We start from the raw sequence: 25,118 nt of genomic DNA on the forward strand, positions 1-25,118 counted from the left end.
TCTTGCTGCCTTGAAGATTCCCTCTTTGTGTGTGGTCCTGTTCTGTTATAAGGTGTCTGGAGAGGATCTCCTGAAGGTGAGTTTGTTTGGTGAACCTCGTGAGCTTCATGAACTTGGAATACCCAGACCTCTCTCCAGACTTGGGACGTTTCAGCCATTGTTTCCTTGCAGAAGCCTTCTGCCCCTCCTTCCCCCTCCTCCTTCTGGGCTCCAGTAATGCTCAGATTGCTTCATTTGATGGTATCCCACGATCACGTGGCCTTTCTTTACCCCCTTCACTCTTTTTGTCCCATTCTGTTGTCCTCAGAGGTCTGTCCTGTAATTCACACATTCTTTCCTCCTGATGCATCATGACGTTGGTGCGCTCTCCGTCGTGTTGTTTTCATTTTGTTCATAGGGTCTTCCGCTCCAGAATTTCTGTGCGGTTCTTTTTTATGATTTCTCTCTCTGTTAAACCACTCATTCTTTTCATGTATAATCTTCCTGATTTATTGAACTGTCTTTCTGTGTTTTCTCGTAGCTCACTGAGCTCCCTTAAAAGACCCGTTCTGAATTCCTCACCAGGTAGACCGCAGATCTCCCCGTTTTGGGGTCAGTTACCGAACAGTTACGGAGATACTTGGTGGTGTTGATGTTTCCCTGACTGTCATGTTCCTTGGAGTCCTGTGTTGCTGTGTTCCCCTTGAAGTGGCAGTGATCGCTTTCATCTTGCCTCACCGACTTCAGGAGACATGTAACCTCTGTCAGCCCTGCTGGGGATTCAGATGCTTTTTCAGACCTTGTGTGGACCCACCTGCCCTGTGTTTCTTGCTCCCTCTTGGGGCAGAATTCTTGATTTTCTGTGCCTTCTCTCCACGCTGCAGTGCCCCAGGGCAGGCGGGCAGGCGCTGACAGCTCCCTTTTGGTTCCCCAGGGGCCGACTACAGCTGTTGTTTGTGGCCGCTCCCTGGCCTGCAGATTGGCACTGGCTTTGCAGTTCTCCCTGGCTGGCTGTCAAAGCTTGCTTGTGTTGCCATCAGGAGTGCACACAGGGAGCCAGCAGCAGGGCGGGGGTGCGTGGGTGTGGGCTCGTGGGGGTGGGGATCCACGGGCAGGGTGGATTTTCTGGCGGGGTCCGCAGTGCAGTAGGACCTGGGTCCCTCTGATGCCCTCTGAGAGTCCTGTCTGCCTTCTCCCAGCTGCTCCCTGCCCCCAGTCATACGGCTCAAGACGCAGTGGTCTGGCGAGGGTGAGAGAGATGTTGGGCCTCTTTGGCAGTGTCCTGCACGGCTGAGGAGGCCAGGTGCTCCCTCACCCCCTGTCACCCTGTCACTTTCCCCCATGGGAGAGATCATGAGCTGAGGTCTCTCCTGGCCCTCCACCCTGACCCCTTGGAGAGGTGATGGGGGTAGAGTCAGACCGTTCCTCTTACCCTTCTCAATGCTTCCAAACTCGTGTGTGTGTGTGTGTGTGTGTGTGTGTGTGTGTGTGTGTGTGTATTTTGTTTTTTGGTTTTTTTTTCCTCCATCAGTGTGCTGGAACTTCTCTGGAAACCGGGGTTTCCACACAGGCTCTCTTCGTCCATGGGTAATTGTCTAAGACGGTTCCCGGCCCCTCCTGGAGGCTGGCCCTCCCCGTCTGCTGCCTCACGGAGGGCTCTCTGCCTCCTCGGCTCACCGACACCCTCACGCTCTGAGCCAGAGCCGGGAGATTGTCCCCACACAGCGAGCGAGGGTGAGGGCGGGCTGGCCCCCGTCCCTTCTCGGGCTCTCAGTCAGATGTGGGCTGGAAACAGCTGCATCCGATGTTTTGTTGTTTTCTAGTTGTTTCCTACTTCAGCTCCAGCCTTTCCATTCTGGCCAGAGTCTCCTTGGGATATTTTAACAGAATTATAGAACCCTAGAAATCATGGTTAGGAACTAATATTTTGTTCCTAAATCATGTATTTTATATAATTAAGAGTGAACTAGAATATGTTCTAGGACTGAAGATCCACCTCTATCAGATAAATATAGTTCTGTTTCCATGAATAGCATTTCCTTTTCATCTCTGCCGCCACATCCAGGGAAGAGGCAGCCTTTCAGCTAAAACCAGGTGGAGGTCAGTGGTTGCAGCACCCTTTGACCATGGCTTACCTCCCAAGAAACTATTCTTGAACCAAAAAAAGTCACTAGTAAGTGTGTTATTTCTCTCTCTCTCTCTTTTTTTTTTATCTTCTTTTAATGTTTATTTTTGAGAGAGAGAGAGAGAGAGAGAGAGAGAGAGAGAGACACTGTGAGCAGGGGAGAGGCAGAGAGAGAGGGAGACACAGAATCCGAAGCAGGCTCCAGACTCTGAGCTGTCAGCACAGAGCCTAACGTAGGGCTCCAACCCATAGACCATGAGATCATGACCTGAGCTGAAGTCGGACACTCAACCGACTGAGCCATCCAGGCGCCCCGTGAGTGTGTTGCCTCTTAAGAAGACATGGTGTTTATAAACTTCAGCATCCTTTGCAACTGGAGCGTGCAGTGACCTGGGAGTGGGAAGGTGCCTCCGTAGGAGAGCACGTGTCCCCATCAGCACCCTACGTGGCAGCGAGCGACTGTGTGTGTTCCCACCAGACTCGGGAACAGGGCTGCGAAACACAACCCTGTCCGACTATTCTGGGGGCCCTAGCCAGCACAGAAAGAGGCGAGGCGTGGAGTTCTTTAACGGGGGGGAGACGGGGTCATCATTAATTGAAATGACAGCAGTCTGCCAAGGAAATTGATCCCCAAAAGGTTAACTGTTAGAGAAAAAATGCATAGGGTGGCCAGTGACAAAATAAATATCCCAAGTCCGTGTTTTTCCTGCAAGTCAGCAATAACCCATTGAAAATAATGTGCCTGAAGTTCCTCTTCAGAACTGGGAACAAAAATGTAACTTACCAAGCCACGCATTTAACAAGAAGTTTATAGTAACTATTTTGAGAAGCCGCAGAATTTTACCAAGAGATGCAAAGGGCCTGGAAAAAGTCAAGAGAGTGTTTCTGGGTGGGAAAATCAATACGATAGGGATGTTCTTTCCCTCGACTTACTGTATAAATTTAATGGAATGACAGTAAGTACTCAGTGGATGTTCTGGAGCTTGGCAAAGAATATTCTCCGGTTCATCTGAGAATAAATATGTGAGAATAGCTTTTCATCAAAATGTTTGAAAGGACCAGTTTTAGGCCAGTATGACTCTGGTTACTTTAAGTAGAGGAGAGATTGTCGGGGCTGACAACTGGAGCTCTGCATTTCCCTGTTGCCTGCTGGCTTTGTCAGTCAGATCGGCTCCCTGTGGGATAAAAGATGGCTTTAAAACTGTTTCCAATCTTCACGGAAGTCAGAAAGGCCAGTCTGAAGAGCCGTCGCCTCTGTGCTGTCCCTAACCTGCAGCCGCTGTGCTGACCCCGCTGGGCCTCAGGCCGAGCCTCCTCACTCGTTCTTGCCACAGACTTCCACGACGGCTCCTCCCCCGCCCCCCGCCGTCCACGGCCGCCAGTGTCTGTGGAAGGAGCTAACGTGTAGCGAGCTCTGGTTCTGTGCCGGGTGCTACGAGGTATGCTGTGGCGTGCGTTTTCCTCCCGTGGAAGTTTACCAACCAGTTCTCAGTCAGAGACCACTAGAACGACAGCTGCCGTTTCTAGAGCACTTGTTACGACTAAGGAGCTACAGACATCGCGTCATTTAACTTGACCGTAGTTTATTAGATAAGCGCCATCCTCCTTTCCTAGGCCTGGAAACAGAGTCACAGAGTTACTGTGTCTGAGGTTGTTAGGCCGTAAGTGGCAGAGGCGGGTCGTCGCCCGCGTGGCTGTGTGGCCCCGTCCGGGCACGCGGCTTCTCCTGGAAGGTTTCTCTTAACAGCACCTTCCTGACGTGCCGGCGGTTTTCTCTCCGCTGCCCGTGAAATAATTGAGTAGATATTACCCGCAGCTGTCAGATTATGGAAATGCCATAGGAGTTGATGTTCTTTTATATGCACAGAAACAAAATGCCGGTTCATGAAAAATATTTGCTGTCAGTTGGTACAACCATTAAATGGAAAACTCTTTGACGTTATGTCACAAAGGTGAAGACCTACACACCCTTTGGCCCAGCAATGCCCTTGGTCATTGCACATCCCAGAGAGTCCTGTGCACATGTGCATTGGGACATATATAAGATCGTCCACAGTGGTCTAACACTTGTAGTAGCGACTCATTACTTAGCTGTTCAGAATAATCACTTCTCCTAAATAGTTATTGTCGGAGCCCCAGACCAAAAACAACCCAAATGTCCATCAGCAGTAGAGCAGGTGAATAAAATCATGGTATATTTGTGTGATGAAATACCTGTTCAGCAATGCAAATGAACAGTATACAGGTGCTTGTAGCTACATGGTTGATTCTTAAATAGAACGTTGAGCAGAAGAGGCAGACACGTGCGGAAATGTACTGTGTGGTTCCGTCTGCGCCCTACGAGGGAGACGGGCACACAGGGAAACACGCAGGTGCACACAGACCCAGTAGTGGACCACGTGGAGGGCAGCGTGGTCGTAGCCTGGGGCTTTGGGGACCCTGGGAAGGTTGGTTTTCTTGACCCAGGCGAAGGCTGCTGGAGTCACTTTAGCATTTTGTTATACCATTTATGTTTGATGCGCTTTTTTGTATGTGTGCAAAAAGGTTAAAACATCTGATGGCAGACTGTTTTATTTTACTGTGCGTTCAAGGGATCGGGTTTGACCCACGCTAGGGACACGTGTTTGGTTGACAGAGAAGCTTGGCGGTAGAATATCTCTGGATGAACGGGACACTCGGAATAGTTACTCTGTCGATCTCTGCCTTTCTCTTGTAACTCGGATGCAGGCACTCTCGGCTTACGAAGAAAATGAACTTTTGGCAGGTTGTACGTAAATCAGTTCCCGAGGTCATGGGAGAGTATGTTATTTAAAGCAAATACTCACACTCTTTGATTTATTATTCCCTCTCCCCACCCGACATTACTCAGGCCTTTGTTTATTGGGTTTGCTTAATGTAGGGTAGAGCTCTGCCCGGCAGCGTTCGTGACCCCTTGGATCCAGAGACGGAGTGGAAGGCAGTGTGCACATGCCACAGCCCTCGTGTTGCACCCTAAATCCTGCTCCTGAGACACTTCTGGCAGTGCCTAAGGGTCAGGCTCCTAAGGCATTCTTTTAAAAACAACGTTTTCTTCTGGTGAAGCATTGCGATCAAAATTTAAAGGAACAAACCTTTCACGTCAGTGGTTCTTATTTATTTGACTTAGAATAAATCACCATAAACTTAAAAAGTCGCCATAAACACAAACGCTTACATTTCTGGGGACAAGTGTGCGTGCGGTAAATGCAAATCGTATGAAGTCCCAGAAGCAAGCAGCCGTTCACCTGGAAAGTCTTGGAAACTCACGCTTTCTGAAGCACATGTGCGAAGTGGGCAGCCAGACGCCGAAACGCTTTGTCAGAGGTCCTTCCTGCCGGAGAGGCAGCTGAGTAAACAGTGTGCAGCCTGCACGAGGAGCCGGAGGCCACAGGCCGGTGGGTTTGTGTTCCCGCGGGACCCGCCGCTGCCACCTCCGTGCGCGTCGCCCATGGAGAGCGAGGCCGTGGCCGGAGTGCGGCAGAAAAGTGTGGCCCGGAGATGTGCTCTCCCGGCAGAGAGTTTCAAGATCTGATTTCGTGGCAGCGGGGCATTTACATGTTTACAAAGTAGAGCTGGGGACGGGACCGTGTCGGGGAGGAGGGTGTATTCTCGATGAACGATCCTGTCTCTCTGAAGCCGGTCAGTTGGTGCCGCCGCTCCACCCGCACATGTTTTCTGGTACGTGCCGGGAGAGCTCAGAACAGAGTGCTCAGAGCAGGCCCGACTTCGAGTCTTCTGTAGCTGACGAGTCCGCCCGAGAGAGAGAAGGGCCACGTCGCCGCACTGGAGGCAGAGCACGCAGGCCTCGTCCCGCAGGGGCTCGTGCTTCCGTTCTTTCTGTCCGAGAAATTTATGGCAACGGTTAACGCCCATTGAAGGTTTACTACGTGCGAGGCTCCGGGCTGCCTATTTTATATGATCCCATTTAATCTTACCTACAGGGTAAATATTATTATTTCCATTTTATGGTGAGGACATTGAGCTACAGGCAGGTCAAGTGAGGCTCCCGGGGCCGTACAGTGAGGAGGTGGCGAGGCTTCGTACGTGCAGAGCACGTGTTCCGACCGCTGGCCCGCGCGTTTCCCCAAAGGCTCCCTGTGTTCCCCGTCGTTTCGGTAGTGGACGTAGAATGGTGGAGTTTCACTGTATCTTCCTCTTGTGTTCCCAGAAATTGAGCGTGGCTCGTGTGACTGATTCCTGGGTGGTGGATACGGTGCTAGATTCTCATATTTCACTATACGTATTAAAAGTCTATAAAACAAGGGTTTATAATGTTACGTTTGTCTGGAAATTTGCTGACACAGCTCTACGGGCTGTGTATAAATCAGTCTGTCGTCAGAGGGGTGTGCTTTTAGAGCAAATAATCACTGGCTTATCCACCCCACCCTGCCATGTTCGTTTAGATGGAAGTAGTTGGTTGGTTTTTTTTTTTTTTAATGCCAGAATTTTGATGTTTTGCCACAGTGTGTTTGCAGCAATGATAAAAGTTTCTCCCCACTCATAATCCCAGCCCAAATGCATTTTGTTTTGAATTCTTAACCCCTTAAAAATAAACTTATAAACGTAAGATTAGTGTTCCCAATTCTGCTTGGCGCTGTGATTCAGAGCTATGAGGGAGTTTGACACGGTGACCCAAAATAGGGAGCTTGGCCAGATAACCCCTTAGTGTCTTTGTCTCCCTTGCAACTCACCTGTTTTATCGCACATTTACACATATTAGCCATGCTAAGCTCTGCACCCTAAACAGTTTTGTATCAGACTCAACACAATGCCAAGTACGTGGGAATTATTTACTAAGCATTATGAATGGGTTTTAGTAGAATTTTAAATTGCTCAACTAAGTCAGAGTTTTACTAATCTGGATATAATAAAGACAGCATTTTTTTTTTTCCCTTGAGAAGTAGTTTTTTATTGTCTTGAGTTCATTTTGGTCATTTAGCATTTTACTTGAAAGGCATTTGTGTGGCCACTAACTTTTTTCGTCAGTGAAGTTTATTTTTACATAACTGTAGACTCAACGTGCAGTTGCAAGAAATAATGTACATTTTACATTCCTACCAGCCATGTCCAAGTAATCGAGTTTTGCTGCATCCTCACCGGCCTTTGGAGATTTCCCATATACTCCGTTTTCCCCACCGATACGTCGTGTAAAGCCATGTTCAATATCATACCAGGATATTGACCTTGATGCAGTCAAGATACGGAACAGTTCCATCACCACAAGGATCCTTCCTGTTGCCCTTTTACAACCACGCCTATTCCCTCCCCTCCCACCTCACCCCCTCCTCAGCTTGTGGCAACCACTAACTGTTCTCCACTTTTACAATGTTGTCATTTCAAGAACGTTCTGTGAATGCAGTCATAGAGCATGTAGTCTTTGGAGATTGGCCGCTTTCGTGCAGCATAACTGTCTGGAGAACCAGCCAGGTGGCTGCGTGAATCAGCAGTTCGTTCCTTTTTATTGCTGAGTGTTGTCCCACATGTGAGTGTAGCGCTGTTTCTTTAACTGCTCACTTGTTGAAGGGCATCTGGGTTGTTTCTAATTTTTGGCTACTCTGAATAAAGCTGCTGTAAACATTCACGTACAGACTTTATGTGAACATAACTTTTCATTCCTCTGGAATAAGTGTCCAGGAGTACAGTTGCTAGGTCGTCTGCTGGTTGCATGTTAGTTTTTCAAGCAACTGCCCAACTGTTTTCCAAAACCTGTTTGCAAAACCTGTACAGTTTACATTCCTACCAGCCATGTCCAAGTAATCAAGTTTCTCTGCATCCTCACCGGCCTTTGGTATTGTCACTCCTTTTTCTTAAAGCTACCCTGGTAGGTGTAGGGTGACACCACATTGTAGCTTCAGTTTAAATTTCCCTGATAAGTAATGATTTTGAACATCTTTTCATGAGTTTATTGGCCATCCGTGTATCCTCTTTGGTGAAATGTCTATCTGTGTCTTTTCTCATGTTCTAATTGGATTTCCTGTTTGCTTTTTTACTATTGAGTTTCGAGAGTTTATATTTTTTAGATACTAGTCCTTTGTCAGATACACGGTTTGGAAGTATGTTCTCTCTCCCAACTTGTCTTTCAGCCTCTCAACAGGGTCTTCAAAAGTTTTTGACTGTGACAGAGTCAGCTTTGTCACCTCTTCCTTTAATGAGTCATGCTTTTGGGGTCAAGTGGGAGAACTCTTTGCTTGGCCATAAATTCCAAAGGTTTTCTCCTAGGTTTTTTCCTAAAAGTTTTGTACTTGTACGTTCTATATGTAAGTCCATTACCCACTTTGAGTTAATTTTTGTACAAGAAATGAGACTTAGGTCAAGGTTCCTTTCTCCCCTCTGGATATCCAGTTACTCCAGTGCCACATGTTGAAAGGCTCTATTTCTTTCATTGAATTGCTTTTGCACTCTTGTCAAAAACCAGATGGGCATACTTGGTTGAGGGTCTATTTCTAGATTCTTCATTCTGTTCCATTGGTCTATGTGTCTATCCTGCCAATACCACACAGTCTTGATTGCTGTAGCTACATAATAAGTCCTGAAATTAGATAGACTGATTGCTCCCTCTTTATTTCTTTCTTAAAAAATATTTTAGCTATTCTAGATCCTTTGTCTTTCTGGATAAATTTCAGGACAATCTTTTCTGTGTCTCCAAACAATTTAGTTTGGATTTTGATAGGAATTTTATTAAACTTGTATATCAATTTGGGGAGAATTGACATCTTCACGATGTTTGAATCTTGCAGTTGAGGAACATGGTATGTCTCCCCATTTATTTAGATCTGTTTTGATTTCTTTCATCCACATTATGTAATTTTCTTATGCAAGTTCCACACATATTTTGTTAGATTTACACCTAGATACTTTTCTCTTTTGTTTACGTATACAATTGTAAATGACACTGTATTTTTAATTTCAGTGTCCATGTGATGACAATATATAGACATATAATTGATTTTTGTATATTTATCTTATATCCTGCAACCTTGCCTAACTCTTACTAGTTCTATGAGTTTTACCTTTCGTTTCTACTCATGTTTATTTAACATTTTCTGTGTGCCAGGCATTATGTTAAGACTTTCCACATGCTTGTCCAAGTTCAGTAGGTAGTGGAGCCAGAATCTTGAGAGGCAGACTATTCGGTCACTTCATTTGTTAGTTTGGCAGATATTTAAGGAGAACCTATATGGGCCACAGTGGATGCAGACACAGGGCTCCTGCCCTCCTGGATCCTACAGTCTGAAACTGGCATTAGAAGTAACACAAATGGTTATATGATAAAAACAAGTTAATTAGTTATAATTTAATTAACAGCATTTGACTCATACTCTAAGTCAGTAAAGCAGTGACACCTTAGCCAGCCTTGTGGAGTGGGAACATCCAGGGAGGGCTTCCTAAACAGCATCCATTATCCTGGGAACGGTTTTCCAAGAAGCCAAACTATTCATTGGTTCTTGTCACTTACGTCAATTTCTGAAATTCAGAGATGTCTGTGATAAAAGCTCATATGAAGAGAATTGTAAACGTCGGTTGCCAAAGAGCCTAGCAACTCCTGGCCAAAACTGAATGAAGTTTTCCAGTTGCCTCTGTCTCCTTCCCTCCTTTGCCTGCTACTGTGTGAGACCTCCCCCCTACCCTCTGCACCAGTGATTCCCACCGAGGCCCCAGGTTCCTTGACCTCTGTACCAGCCAGCTCAGTCCAACCCTCTCCAGCTGACCCTCCGCTTGGCTTGGTGCTGCTGGCCATGCCCTGCTTGCAGACTTCCTCTCCTTCCCCTCCACGTTGCCAGGTTTCCTCCTCTCTGGAGGGTTCCCTTCCTCTTTTCGCCTGGCGAGCTGGGTTACGGTGTCATTTGAGATGGAAAAGAGGCCCGTTCAAGGAGTGAGGTGCAGGGTCAGATCCCTTTTCTGCCAGTCTGTCTGGGAAAATCATCAGTGTCCCTAAGCCTTGGTAACAGTAACTCTAAGTTTCTGGTCAGTTGGGGAATAAATCTTACTTTATAGAAATTTGCCCTTCAGACAGCCTTCCAGGTCAAGACCCCTCTACCCTTGAGAAGGGAAGGCACGGACCCCCGGTGGGCACAGTGTACCTGCTCCCATGGCTCGGGGCTGCGGCTGGCCCAAGTGTCACGTTCACAGGAAGGACAGTGGGTCCCGAGCCAGTACTGTCCCCACTCCCGTGTCTTTCCGCCCTCGGCAGGCCCGCAGAAATGAGGATGTTTCCTTCTCTTCCTGTTTTCCCCCCTGACCACAGGAGAAATTGCTTGTCTCTGAGTCAGCGTGGAAGAAGGAGAAGGACATCGTTTCCAAGGAGATCGAGAAGCTGCGTGTGTCCATCCAGACCCTGTGCAAGAGCGCACTTCCCCTGGGGAAGATCATGGACTACATCCAGGAGGACGTGGACGCCATGCAGAACGAGCTGCAGCTGTGGCACCGTGAGAACAAGCAGCACGCCGAGGCCCTGCAGGAGGAACAGAGGTCAGCAGGAGCGAGGGGGTGAGGGGCCCCCACATCTGCCCAGGGCCCCGGGGGGGATGGGGAGCCTTCACCTCTGCCCGGGGCCTGGGGGACATCTCCCCTGCAGGAGGAACAGAGGTCAGCAGGAGCGAGGGGGCGAGGGGCCCCCACATCTGTCCAGGGCCCCGGGGGACCTCTCCCCTGAAGGAGGAATAGAGGTTGGCAGGGGTGAGGGGGCGGGGGCGAGGGGTCTCACGTCTGCCCAAGGCCCGGGGGGATGGGGAGCCCCCACATCTGCCCAGGGCCCCGGGGGGGATGGGGAGCCTTCACCTCTGCCCGGGGCCTGGGGGACATCTCCCCTGCAGGAGGAACAGAGGTCAGTCGGGGCATGGGGCTGGGGAGGGGGGCCCCACATCTGCCCAGGGCCGGGGGGGACATCTCCCAGGAAACCACCACCCTCCCCAAAAGCGGTGTCTTCTGCATTCATACCGCAACATGCACTTCTTTGTAACAAGTAGGAAAGATTTGGAGTTACCTTTCGCACGTAATTAGACGTAGGCAGTAAAAACTATGGGGAACCGTGCAGTATGGGTATTATTTTTTTATGTGTCTTGCCACAATCCCCCCCAATTTTGTAACTGTTTGTAGTTTGGCAGTGTTTTCACTTTTTACTCCAGAAGAAATAAATGCAGGTGAACTCATTTCGAAATTGCTACCGTGAAGGAAATAGAACCGCTAAAGAGAGATTTATCTTAGGGAAATGTTTGACACTCTTGTATTTATAATCATCCCAGCATGAAACTATATCAGTTGTTAATGTTTTTTTTTTTTTTTCCAGAAAAGTATCTGATTGGACTCAGTGATATATCTCTAAGCCCGTATAATAAGCTGTGTTATAACGAAGCTATACTCTTTTATTAGTCTGCTTATTCTTAAAAATTTCCTTAAGATTTTAAATTCCAGCACGACAGGAGTTAGGAAATCACCGAGAACTTTTTGGTGCCGAGTCCAGCGTGGTCATTTGTTAGCACTTTGTACGTTTCGTTTAACGTACTAAAAAGTAGCACCCAGATGGTTCTTCCTTTGCAAAACTGATGTTGCTTTATGGAGGATGGTTGGACACCATCACTCTTTTTGTATTTATTCTGTATCGATATGCTTAAAAAATACTAAAGGGAAAGGCTGATTTGACCTCTGCCTTCCCAAGTATGTTCTAGATTTTTCCTGGCACGTAACCCAGCACTGAAAGGCCTCATGCTTTGGGCAAGGGAGTCCGGAGGGAGGGTCTCTGGGGGGAAGCCCTTGCAGCTGGGTGAGCCTCCCCCTGGAGGAAGGTGAGGGAGGCGGAGGGCTGCCCGGCGTGGCGGTCTTGGTGGCCGCGCCGTCCCCAGGGCTCTCTGCAGCGTACGTCACGTAAAGACTTCAGACACATTAGGCTCCTGTGTATAATTTCACATTTGACTCCGCTTCGGGTCGCGGTGAGGCTGTGACCCCCGTTGTTCCCAGGCGTGGGGCTTTCGTCCCTCCGTGTCATCACCCGAGCGTGTTCGTACTCCTAGCCCTTTTCTGTGGATGCCGTGAATAACCTCCGTTTGTCTTCTTGCGTCGTTTTGGTCAAGAAGCGCGCGTCCGCGGAGCCGCGTGGTCCTCACGAGCCCCTGTGTTGTTTCCCGCCAGCATCACGGACTGTGCCGTGGAGCCCCTGAAGGCCGAGCTGGCGGAGCTGGAGCAGCTGATCAGAGACCAGCAGGACAAGATCTGCGCCGTGAAGGCCAACATCCTGAGGAACGACGAGAAGATCCAGAAAATGGTGTGCAGCATCACTCTGAGTTCCAGAAGGTGAATGCTCGGACGTCTCGGAAGCCGCCCGCCCTCCTCGGGCCGAGAATAAAAAGGCAGAGAGAGCCTCGCTCCTCTCTAAGCTCAGTTTCCCGAAAAAAATGAAGTTTTCGGTGTCCTCTGACCGACGCGCAGGCTCGCTCCCGCCCGGAAGGGCCATGTTCTCGTACCTTCCTCCCGCGGGCGTGTGGCCCGTGGAGGGGACTCCCACACGCGTATTCTCCGTGTCTCGGCTGCGGCCTGTGTGCTCAGCTCTGTGCCAGAATCCTCCAGCAGGCGAGCGGTGCTGGCGCGCCGAGGGAGACCCGCGTCCCTCGTCTTCAGGTCTCAGGCCTCGAGTCGGGCACTGGCACTTACATGCAGAGCGAGGTCGACTTTGATGAGCAAGGTTGACTTTGAGTTCATCCCCCTTGCAGAGGGGTCATTTGAGCCTGTATCTCTAGGAGGCACGCGGGAGGTTTTTAAACCTCTTACCCATGGCCCGCGCTGCTCGAGGGCATTTTCTCATGGGTCCCTGTTGCCTCTGGCTTGTGTTTACAGCCTTAAAGTTCAGAGATTTGAGGAGGTTTCAGTGTGTCCTTGGTGGGTGTCTGGCCCCCGGGTTCTCCCCACGGAGGCAGCAGTGAGCCCGGGTGGGGGGCCTCGCTGTCCTGCGCCCGCGGCTTCGGCCTCTTCCCTCTTCCGCGCTCAGTCGTGCGTCCCTGGGAGGCAGGAAGACTTCGAAGGATGCACCAGTTGACCCCATTTTTTTGATGTTACCATTTTTTTGGGAAATTGTTTTTTAAAGCAAGGCTTTTTAAAAACATGGTTTATATTTAGTTTTTCACATACGATATCGTCAACATTTACGAAAGTCTTAACTTCGTACGTAAAGGCTGTCCCCTGGTCAGAGACATACTCACAGGTCTTGGGTTCTGGGTCCCGATACCGTTATTTCTAGATATTTGTTGTGTGAACCACGCAGTGCCATTGAAACGCTAGAATTGCCTGAGGAGTTTTGCTTCTTTAAGGATTAGCACGAATGGCATGGGTAGGTTTTCTTCCTGGCATTTCCAAAATACGTCCTTTTCTAAGGTAGTTACGTGATCTTCCAAGCTGAATAAGCTTGACATCCGATGATTAAGTTCCGCCGTTTCCACACACGGGCCATCTCCTCGTTTCTACAGCGCACCGTTAAATTGTGTGATCAGATTGTGCTGAATACATTGTTGGAGGCGGGCGGCCGGCCAGTTAACTGTCCTTCGTACACTTCTCTTCTCTCCTACTGAGTTGAACGACTTAGCCCTACAGGGACTGTTTTGCTTCAAGATGTCTGCCTTTTATGAATTTGTATATCTGAATAGAGTTTTTGTGTTGCAAAAAAATTGCATACATTTTATGTGAGGCAGATTTTGTATGAAGTAGTTTATCAAATTGTATCATAAAATTTATTTTTATTTTATACATAAATCATTAAAAACGATCACATATTTTTGCTAGAAGCGTATGGGTTGTGCAATTCAGTTCACACCTGGAAAAAACATTTATAAGCATTTGGGGGTTTTTTTATTTTCAAATGTGCGTATTTTGCTTTTTCTGGTGAAGAAAGTTCAGGGAAATTTATCTTTTCATTCATACCATGACACTTACACCTCTTCTGTGTAAATCGAGGTTTTATAAGCCAGGTAAGCATTTATCAGAAATTTCAGGATCATTCATGAAGTTATAGAAAGTCTCTGCATGTGATTATGACCATATCTTATCATAGGCACAGTCAGTCCTCAGGTTATTCATTACTTTGAGAAGATACACAAAGGAGATCATTAAGTGTTTTCCTCTACTTTGGCTGAGACATTTCCAGGAAGTACTGAAGTCACACTGCAGGAGTTTTAATTTAAAAGTTGAGCTGACGCTAATTTACATTCGAAGAGAATGCGTAAAGCTTTGGAAAAATTAATTCAGGACTAAAATTTGAGCTTTCTGCTCCCGTGTTCACGCTTATTTTTCTTTTCAGTAAGCAACTTAAAAAAATAGTAACGACTGAAATCTGTGAAGATGATGTCATTTAGTGGCACGAAGTGCGGGTTAGGATCTGGGGTGGCCTGGAATTGCATTCCGTGCTGACAGGTCCCCTGAAGTGTACTTGGACTTGATCGCTAAGCTGCACCCGGCTCACTGAGACGCATCTTCCGTCCGTGCGCAGTGTCAGGGCATAGAGCGAAAGCAGGGCCAGCAGGGCGGGGACCCGCAGCCGAATGAACAGGTAGATGTCAAAGGTCACGGGCCAAGGGTGACCCGTTTGCTCGAGCTTCCTCAAGAATCCGGCTCAAACGAGGCCGCGCACAGCAAGACCATGTGCTCAGCCGTTCCCGCCGATGGGGAAGACATTCCGCTCAGAGCTGGACTCCGAGCCCAGCTCCGGAATCTTCTACCCACGCCGGCGATGCAGAGAGCCGCTCACCTCCTCGCCTCCGTGGCCACGCCTCCGAGGAGCCAAGCACCGCCTCCTTGGAGCAGGCTTCCACGTGGTCCGCAGCAGAGGGTGGAAGTGAGAACGGGAGTCGCGGAGGCCCCCTAGCGGCAGAGGCCAGAACTCCTGTCACGCTCCGGAGCCCAGCTGGGGCCTGCACTTGGGCTCTGAGGTTAGCTGTCCTGCGATGCGCTTTATAAATAAAAAACTTTTATATTTTTCTAAGAGGTGTTTTGATAAGTATAGTTATACAAGCCTTACAGTAAGGCAGAAGTGAGGCCCTACAAGACATCCTTTTTTGTTTGTTAACGAGCGTCTTCATAAAGGGAGATTGGGAAGGACATTTTTTTTAACTTTTTTTTTTAAATTTATTTTTGCAAGACAGAGACAGAGTGCTAGCGGGAGAGGAGCAGAGAGAGAGGGAGACACAGAATCCAAACCAGGCTCCAGGCTCCGAGCTGTCTACACAGAGTCCGATGCGGGGCTTGAAATCACAAACCGTGAGCTCGTGACCTGAGCCGAAGTCGGTGCTTAACTGACTGAGCCACCCAGGCGCCCCAGGGAAAGACTTTTTTAAAATTCAGCTAGAGAAAAGACATTTAAATGGCTTTGAAACTATAAAAAATTTTAAATCCATATTTAGAGCTGAGTTCCAAATTGATAGCTTCTTAAACCAAGCAAGGAGATCTTTCTGGTAAGAAAACGGGGTTCAAAACGTGAAGTCCATAAATGACACGGAGGCTGTGCCCGGTTAGCCGGGGAGGGGTCCAGGCTTTGTAGACCAGTGAGATCAAAACCCACGCTGGCCTCCCCGGGCCAGAGCTGCCAGCAGGGCGCCCTCGGGCCCCCGCCCCCTTGTCACCTGCCAGGCAGTCGCAAGGGCACGCAGGACGGAGGGCCTCCGGGCTCATCAGTCACCCTCACGTCGTCTGTTTTGTCCTTCACTGTGCTCTCACGTCTCCCACTTGGGTCTCAGAAAAAGCCTTTTAGCGCCGCCATCGCCACAACCGTAACATCAGAAAGCACTTAAGTTTGCCCTTCAGAGCCTTCCTCGAAGCCAGTACCCGGCTGGACGCTACCAGCTGGTGTGCGCGGGGCTCCCTCCCCGGGGGACACTGGTGTGAACACGGGCGCTGCTGCTCCCCCGTGGGGGGTGGTCCCGCCCCAACGGGCTCTGGCTTTTCTCCAGCGTCCTTCCTGGTAGGGACGGCACAGGACGTGCGTGGTGGCACGTGGCCGTCGGGGCGTCGAGGGCCGTCAGGCGCTCGTGGGCTCTGCAGCCGGTGGGGTTGTTGAGCCAGATCGCGGCTGTGCTGTCTAGACCTCAGGCATCTGGCGAGGTGTCCGCTCCCCTGGGGACAGATGTGGGAATGTCCGGATTCGTCATCGGTTGGAAGGACCTCGCCAAAGAGGCCATGTCTGTGAATGGTGTTGCCCTGGAGGGAATTGCCTGTGGGCCTGCCTCCTGGACATCTTTCCCAACCACTGTCTGGGGGAAGCTGTGGCAGGCGGGTCTGTGTGACTCACACCGGCCTGAGTGCGTGGGCCGGACCCACACACTGGAGAACCGACTCAGCACGTGGGAACGTGAATCGGAACCAGCCCTGCCGCAGTGAAAGATGGCAGGAAGCATCAGGACGTGACGGGGGCTGCGTGGCCTTGGAAGCGCCGTGGAAACCCCCGTGTTGTCTCATGAAGCCGGACTCTGCGACCTTGGGAGGCGTTGGGAGACGAGGCCCGGCTGGCCCTGGGCCACGGCCTGATCGTGGCTCCCACCAGAGCCCAGCAGGGCACCCTGTGACTGTGCTGTGTGAAAATGAGTTTTTAATATTTTTAAATATACTTTATTTTTTAAATATTTATTTTTAAAAAAAAAATTTTTTTTTCAACGTTTATTTATTTATTTGGGACAGAGAGAGACAGAGCATGAACGGGGGAGGGGCAGAGAGAGAGGGAGACACAGAATCGGAAACAGGCTCCAGGCTCTGAGCCATCAGCCCAGAGCCTGACGCGGGGCTCGAACTCACGGACCGCGAGATCGTGACCTGACTGAAGTCGGACGCTTAACCGACTGCGCCACCCAGGCGCCCCTTAAATATTTATTTTGAGGGGCACCTGGGTGGCTCAGTCAGTTGAGCGTGGGACTTTGGATCAGGTCACGATTTCACTCTTTGTGGGTTCGAGCCCCGCGTCGGGCTCTGTGCTGACGGCTCGGAGCCTGGAGCCTGCTTCGATTCTGGATCTCCATCTCTCCGCTCCTCCCCTGCTCACGCTCTGTCTCTCTCTCTCTCTCTCTCTCTCTCTCTCTCTCAAAAATGAATAAACGTTCAAATTTTTTTAAATATTTATTTTGAGAGAGAGAGAGAGAGAGAGAGAGAGCGCAAGCAGAGGGAGAAAGGGAGAGAGAGTCCCATGTAGGCTCCACAGTGTCAGCACAGAGCCCTCTGTAGGGCTCGATCTCGTGACCACGAGATCATGACATGAGCCAAAATCCAGAGTCAGACACTTAACCGACTGAGCCTCCCGGGTGCCTGAAGATGATTTTTTTTAAAAAGAAACTTACCGTTTCTTTTATGTATCATTATCCTTAATCATTCCAGTTTTTTGTGTATTTGTGTGTGGCATCATTATAATTTTTAAAACACGGCTCTACAGTTTCATTTAAGGTGGTCTTTTTATTTTTGAAGAGGTGATCTATTGACACGGATCAGTAACGTAAGTGGCAGGAAGGAGACCACACGGAGCCCTCCCTCCCTCCCGTCCCTGCCCCTGCAGGCAGCCATCCCGTTGGCCGCGCTGTTTCTTTAGGGAAAAGCAAGCGGACTGAGTACTCACTCTTCTACTCCCCACAACACACAGAGTCACTAAGGGGAGCATGCCGTATACACTGTTGCACACCTTGCTTTTCAAGTGTGCTCTGGGGTGCCTGGGGGGCTCGTTACTCATCGATTAGTTCTGTTACGTATTCATCATCCCTGTTTCTTGTCGCCCAGTGCTTGCCGTCTGGTTGTGAGGGATGGGCCCCCCCCCCCCGCCGTGTTGTCAGTTACCCCAGTCTTCTGTGGGTGCCTGTCCTTGGGGCGTGGTCCCCCAGTGCTTCTGGAGTGCCGCAGGCTGACGGTGCGGGGAGCCGTGCGTCCCCTGCCAGAGGCTGCCGCTCCCTTCCTCACCTCTGCACCACGAGGGACACTGGTGAAAGCTTTCTCCGGTGCCTTCCGAGACGGTGTGGAGGACACCTGTGAGGAGGGTGCAGACCCCCGCCGCCCACGGCCCCCGGGACTCACGTTCTTGCCCGCCGGCAGCCGCCCAGGGAGCCCGCGTTCCCGGCCGGGCTGTGTTCCCCATTGTCACTTCGGATGGATGGTCCCCTCCTGGGTCATAATCCAACCCTACCTGGAAAGGCCCTTGGCAGACTCGAAAATCAAAACCGGGACCCGGACGCTCGGGTGACTTTTCATCGCCGGCTTCTGTGCCGTGTTCCTGGGTCACCGCATTTTGCTGAAGCACAGACGGTTTGGTATCAGCGATAGTCGGTGGACGGGTGTGGGTTTCAAGCGTAACAAGGGAGGAGCCCAGGCCAGAAGCTTGGCCTGCTGGCCCGCGGGGCACGACAGGCCTGCTTTCCCTACGACGGGCCTTGGGGTCATCGATGGGACTGTGCCCCTCGCCCACGGGGAGGAGACGGCGGGGGGGGGGAGGGGGGCAGGAGCCGGTGACACGCACGGCCTGGGCCCTGTGTCGGTCCTCGCCTCACCTCGCCTCCGCTGGCAGAGAAGGACAGTCTGGTGAGGCCTGGGGGGCGGGCGCCCCACCAGGTGCCTTTTGCCCTGATGAACTGTTCTCATCTGGTGACAGAGGCTTCCCTTTCCCTTAAGAAACCCCCAAGGCAAAGACAAGATCTTGGTGGGAAGAAGGCCACGGTGGCCTGGGAGTGGAGCTTGGGGTTTGGGGTCCATGTGGCCCGGACACCCCCTCCTGTACCTCTGAGCCTGTGGTCATGGCCCCCTCAGGCTCGGGGGGCCTGGCAGGAGCCATGGGGTGTTCCCAGCTGGTCGGCCCACGTCCCCTTGTGGGCGGAGGTTCTCACACTTGATTTTCTACTAGCGGAGGGAAGCGCCTACTGAAATGTGCCACAGACACGCAGTTAAGTCCAGATGCAAGTCCAGTCTTGTGCGGTTAGAGAGCCCACGACTAGCATTTTCTTGGGAGGGAACAGGACGGCGGTCTGAGCTGAAGTCTCGCAGGAAAGCCTTGCCTGGTCCTCGAGCCTGGGGATAAACAGGGCAGGGAAAGGCACAGGTCTGCCATGGCCGGCTGGCCCCCACGTGGGGGCTCCTGCCTGCCGGGTGGTGGCACTGAAAACAGAGACGCCTGCCAGAGGTTCGCGGCTTCGAAGCCGGGCACGGGGCCCGTTAGAGCTAACGGGGCCCAGCACTTCTGGGAAGATTTGTTTTGTCTTCCCAAAGTGAGTGAGGCCCTTCTGGCTTGGCAGTGAGAAGCCAGTGAGACTCTGGGCTTCCCCAGGCAGAGGAGCCGCTTGCCCGCCCCACCCGATGGCCGGTCAGGTGCGGGTCCCCCGGGCCCTGGGCGTTGTCATGGTCCCGAGCGCCAGCAACCCTGGAGGACTGAGGTGCAGACGCCCTCCACCGCCCCAAACCAATCTGTAAATTGAATGCAGTGAAAAAAAAAAAGTCCAATGGGGATATGGAAGAAATTTAAGCCGATGCTATACTACAGAGCTATTGTAATTAAAACGAAGTATGGGAAAACATAAATTAATCAATAAAACAGCACAGGAACTTCCGACCACAGAGGTAAACCTGGGGATTTCGTTTCTGATAAATGTGGTATTTCAAAACAGGCGGTTCAGATTGTTGTGAGAGTAAATGGTATTGAAGCCTACGGTTATCCACGTGGCAAAAATAAAGTTATAACCTTGCCTCGGACCACATGCAAAAATAAGTTCCAAAAAAATTGACTTAAAAACATGAGACTACTAGAAGAAAATAATTGAAGAATGCTTTGCATTGATCATATTTATAGATGTTTTTGTTATTTCTTAGCACATTTATTATCATACTATTTATATATTTATGTCATTTAAAATAGTTCTATTTTGGGGTGCCTGGGTGGCTCAGTCAGTTAAGCGTCCGACTTCAGCTCAGGTCATGATCTCATGGTGTGTGGGTTCGAGTCCCATGTCGGGCTCTGTGCTGAAAGCTCGGAGCCTGGAGCCTGCTTTGGATTCTGTGTCTCCCTCTCTCCTTACCCCTCCCCTGCTCACTCTCTCTCTCTCAAAAATAAATAAACATTAAAAAATTTAAATAGTTCTATTTTGGGGCACCTGGATAGCTCAGTCGGTTAAGTGTCTGAGCCTTGAGTTTGGCTCAGGTCATGATCCCGGGGTCATGGGGAAAATATCTCAGGGTCTAGCCAAGCAAAAGTAAAAATCAGATGGCCCCCTTGGAAGAATATTTACAACATCTGTAACAGAGTTAATATTCATAATAGATGAAGACTTTTAATTAATAAGAAAAATACTTATGGCCCAATTGAATGATGGATGAAAGATATAGTCAATTCATAGAAGATGCCCGTGGGGAAGAAGCGTGTGAGACCGACATTTAACCTTCCTGTCAAGAAATAACGTGGCCGAGAGTCCAGAATCCAGACAGGACAGAGTTAACCTGGGTTGGAATCCCAGCAGGTCAGGGCGCCCTGCCTTCGGCCTGTGCTGGGCTCCCTTACTGGCTTGTGACTTCGGGCAAGTGGCCGAAACTTCCTGCCTCACTTTCCCCTGTATTTGGGTTAATCCACATGGCACCTACTTTGTGGGTTATTGTCAGAAATTGCACACCCCAGCCCCTTACTGCCCTGTCTGCTGTCTCTTAACACGCACACCCCCTCGTGCACAAAGGCTAGAGCTTCAGGCCTCAGCAGAGATGATCTTCAGGACCCCGGCAGGCTGAGCCTGGCTGTGGTTGTTGGTCCCCTCAAGGCCCCTGTCACCGCTCAAGTTTGCCTGGAGAGGCCTGTCTGGGCCCCAAGTGCCCTCCTCCAGCTAGGGAGCTTCTGTCCTTCTCTCCTGCACGGAAACCGCCTCCACCATGGCCCCAGGGACACCAGGGGAACATGGCAGGCAGCTCCTGATGAGATGTGCCTCTCGGAACAGATACTGATTGGGACAAGGGCATTCGCCAGTTTTTCTGCTTCACTTTCAAGCAGCCTGTGTGAGATCCTTCCGGGATTTTCCAAAATTGTCATTTACACTCCGGGGCAAAGCTGTCTTCTGCGATCACAGGCCCGGCGCTGGCTGGCTGCCTGGCTGCCTGGATTGGCTGCAGTCGCCCTGGGCTTTGAACCTCAGTCAGGGCTCCCCGTCTGGGAAGTCTCCTCTCCCGTTCTGCTGGGGCCTCGGGGAAAAAGAACCCTCTTGGTGGGAAATCGTTTACAAGGATCCTTCGCTTCCAGTTTCCCATGTGAGCCTCTCCGGGGCTGGGAGTCAGGCCTCCTACCCATTTTACAGATGACAAAGCCAAGGCTGCAGGGGCAAGTCACAGGCCTCCGCCAGCTCTAAATCCCAGGCACCTTTGGGGTAAACGGGGCCGGGGCTGAGTTGCAGAGCGTGTGGCCCAGGGGAGCAGCCCTGGAGGCTGCTGCTGGCGGTGGGGCTGCTTTGTCCTGTCATCTGAGCACAGCGCTAAGGAGGTCCTTGCTCTAAGGGAGCCCAGCGCGCTGTGGGGGACCCCGGCCCTGCTCCAGACCCCGCACCCGGGCTGGACCCACACAGCCACCTGTGGGCCGCAGCCGCTAAATCTGAGTGGGTCTGTGGGGCCCCCGGTACCTTAGGGACCTGTGAAGGTGTTTTGATTTCTTTTATAATCAGATAAAAAGGAACTTTTAGGTCAGAGTAGAAGTTTTCATATGTACTATTAACATAGTCGTCTTTCTATCAACACAGTTGTAAAAGATCATTTTTAATGCTTTGGCGGAGGAAGGGCCCACGAAGAAAGTGCCCGCAGGCTGAGTGGGTGCCGGGTCCCACCCCGTCCCCCGCACGGCTGGGCCCACCTCGGAGCTGCCCTCTCTCTGCTCTCTGCCCGGCGCCTCGTCCGGGGGGGCCCACAGAGCTGGCGCTCTTCCGGTGGGTTTTCCGCTTCAGGGATTATGCGTCTGAAGGAAAGTGTCTTTGGGGCACGTTCAACACAAACACTGGGATGCATTTAAAAATAGAAGGTTCCAAAAAAACCCCTCTTAAGCGTTCAGCTTATGGGGATGCTTGTGAAATCAGAACCTTGGCCGTGGACTTGGTTCTCTCAGCCCGTGTGCTCCTCCCCGATGCCCCCCCCCCCCCCCCGCCGCCACAGTGGCCCCCGTGCCCCAGCCGAGGGCGGTCCCCACCCGACCCCACAGAGCTCCTGTCCTGCAAGGCTGCACACCCGTTTCTGTATCTCCCTCATCTGTACACCTGCCCAAACAACCGTGCGTGCTGTTTAGATTCTCGGACCCCTCAGCAGTGGAATGAGGAAGGTCACAGCTTGTAAAGGGCAAGGTGGTCTCCCGGGGGGGTGAGGTGGACCACGTGTCATGCGGCTTCCCCTCCCCGTGCCCTACAGAGGGGCCTGGCGGGGCCCAGCCTGCGGGGCGCCTCCAGTGCACACCCGGCCGCCTGGCTGCCTGCCTGGCCGACCCCCAGGTGCTGGCACTCGAGGCCCTGAGCTCTGGGCGCCGGGCGCCGGGCAGGCCGGAGCCGCCTGTGCCCCACGAATGTCACGCTTCCGGGAATTGTGCGTGATTTTACAGTAAAGAATTGCTTTTAATGTTTATTTATTTCAAAAGTTTTTAGTATTTATTTGTTTTTGAGAGAAAGAGAGAGAGACCCAGAGGGGGTGAGGGGGAGGGGCAGAGAGAGAGGGAGACACGGAATCCGAAGCGGGCTCCAGGCTCCGAGCTGTCGGCACAGAGCCCGACGCGGGGCTCGAACTCACGGACCGTGAGATCATGACCTGAGCCGAAGTCGGACGCTCAACCGATTGAGCCCCCCAGGCGCCCCACACACTTTATAGTAAAAACAGAAGTAGTCAGCAGGGAGAATTCATCACTTAATTGTCTTCCTGTGCCCCTGAGGTTATTTTTTATCTGGACTGTTCGTCTCTTCCCAGCTGCTGTTTCCTTTCGTTCCCTTCAGCCGGGCTGGGAGTAGTGACACTGTGGAAACGGGCAAAGTGACAGAGTGACCCCAATAATGACGCACGTGTCAGAGCCACACTTCTGAGTTGCGGCCACAACGCACACAGGAGTTCAGCCAAAATCAACAACATCTTCTATGAGAATAGATGTATTATATCCCTGTTAATATTTATAATTCACCTCCCCCTGCCCCACCCCGACCAGGGGAGGAGACAGTCTCGGGTTTGGTCCTCTGGCTGGGATTGGGGGGCAGGAGGGTCTCCTTGTGGCTCAGGGCCTCCCCCCTGCCGGCTCCGCCCACCGGAGGGCAGCCCCTGCAAACCCCCCCTAAGTGCCTGGGGTGATCCTCCCTTCCAAGACCATCTCCTTCCAGAAGTGGTTCATCAGGTGGCATTCCTCCCGAGTCCCCAGGCCCCTGTAAAGGCGGGTCCGCTGGATCTGGGGGGGCTGCCGCGGGAGGAGCGCAAGGAAGGTGAGCTGATCGCTTTACAAACAACCGTACCTGCCCTGTAGCAGACAAAAGGGCCTCCTGAGGTTCTAGCTCCTTCAGCCTCTGTTTTCTGGAACAGGCGCATTTGGGGGCTTTGGGTGTGGCCTCCTCCCCGTCAATTTAGTGGCTCCAGGCTGCTGAGGCGCTCCTAGGGGTCTGGCATGTGGCAGGGGGGTTCCAGAACCAGAGAAGAGCTGGAACACAGGGGGTGGGGGTGGGGGGCATTGCAGATGGGGCAGAACTTGCCTCCTCCACCCCAGGGAAGATCGGCTGCCCCAGCCAGGGTCCTGACCTGGGAAGCAGGGGAGGGGCGGGGTCCCCCGTGTCCTTCCCTGATCACCGATGCCTCTGTGGATCCTGTGTGGGGCAGGCGTCAGGCCAGCAGCAGCAGCACTGAGTGGCTCAAGAGGTAGGTGGGTGGCGGTTCCCGGTCCTTTGCCCCCACAGCTGCTGCTGCTTCTGGCTCAAAGACCTTTGTTGTTTGAGCTTTCTGCTCGCCGAGTATTTGTTCGGCCAGAAACCAGCGCCAAGAGGGAAACAAACATGGCTCACGGCCCCGCCTTCCTAAGTGAACCCCCATTCACATGCTGGCCGCTGGCGTGGGTCCCTTTTCCCATCTTTACAAACCGTTTTTACAGGGGAGCTCGGTCATCACCACCATCTGTCTCCGGAACTTTCTCGCCTTCCCCAAACTGAAACTCTGTCCCCAGGACACCCTGCCCCCCACACCCCCCCCCCCAGCCCCTAGCGCCCACCCTTCTGCTCCGACCCTGTGGGTGTGACGGCTCTGGGGACCTCACGGAAGTGGACCCACACAGTGCTGTCTTTCTGCGACTGGCTCGTCTCACCAGGCACGACGGCTGCGTTTCATCCAGGTTGTAGCCTCGGCAGCCTTTCACTTCAAGGCTGACATCTCCATGGAGAGACCACATGTTGTTTATCTGTTCGTCTGCTGATGGACACACAGGTTGCTCTCAGTGCTTGGCTATTGTGAGTCATGTCCAGATCGTGAACGTGGCTGTCCAGATCCCTGTTCGCGTCCTCGTTTCCCGTTCTTTTGGATGGATACGCGGAACTGGGGTTGCGGGGATCACATGAGGATTCTCTGATTGTTTGAGGAATCCCCGGTCTGTTTCCCATAGCAGGGGCACCGTTGTATATCCCCACCAGCAGCGCCCAGGGTTCCCATCCCCCCACATCCCTGCCCACACTTATTTTTGTGTTCCGCGTAATTTTGAAAAGGATCTTGGGCACCGTGTTATACCATCCAGGCCCATTCTGTCAAGCCCGTTGATGGTCTCACCCAAATGTGCATCCTGGAAGATGTTTCTCCTTGTTTCATCACTTACTGAGAGAGGTATTGAAAAGTGTCCTGCCTACTAGGAACATTATTTCCCTTGATGTATATTTTCATCCTTTGCCTTTACATCTCTCTGAATTTTCACATTTTGTGTCTCTTGAAACATTCTGTCAGGCAGTCTTTGTTTTCACCTGGACAATCTATTCCATTTGGACGTATTATACTCTCTCGTTACGTGGGCTCAGTTTTTCCTACTTTTTTGTTCTTGCTCACTTCCCCC

General features: G+C 51.4%; 1 protein-coding gene across 7 annotated transcripts in view; it reads left to right on the top strand.

Moving 5' to 3' along the window:
* The window catches only part of IFT54 (intraflagellar transport 54), a 61,070-nt gene extending 47,180 nt beyond the window's left edge, over positions 1 to 13,890 (top strand). For 6 of the 7 annotated variants that reach the window (XM_086720096.1, XM_086720097.1, XM_086720098.1 and 3 more), the window contains 2 exons: positions 10,368 to 10,591; positions 12,248 to 13,890. In XM_086720096.1, coding sequence (XP_086576222.1) covers positions 10,368 to 10,591; positions 12,248 to 12,413 — 390 coding nt within the window. In that variant the 3' untranslated portion in view covers positions 12,414 to 13,890. Of the gene's footprint in view, positions 1 to 7,183; positions 7,704 to 10,367; positions 10,592 to 12,247 lie in introns of those variants that run through there. The other variant, XM_086720101.1, reaches the window with a different exon arrangement.
* Positions 13,891 to 25,118: the final 11,228 nt, after the last annotated feature.

Source organism: Puma concolor, chromosome C1, assembly GCF_028749965.1.
Source record: "Puma concolor isolate L17-30 chromosome C1, mPumCon1.1.hap2, whole genome shotgun sequence".
In the NCBI taxonomy this organism is placed as follows: Eukaryota; Metazoa; Chordata; class Mammalia; order Carnivora; family Felidae; genus Puma; species Puma concolor.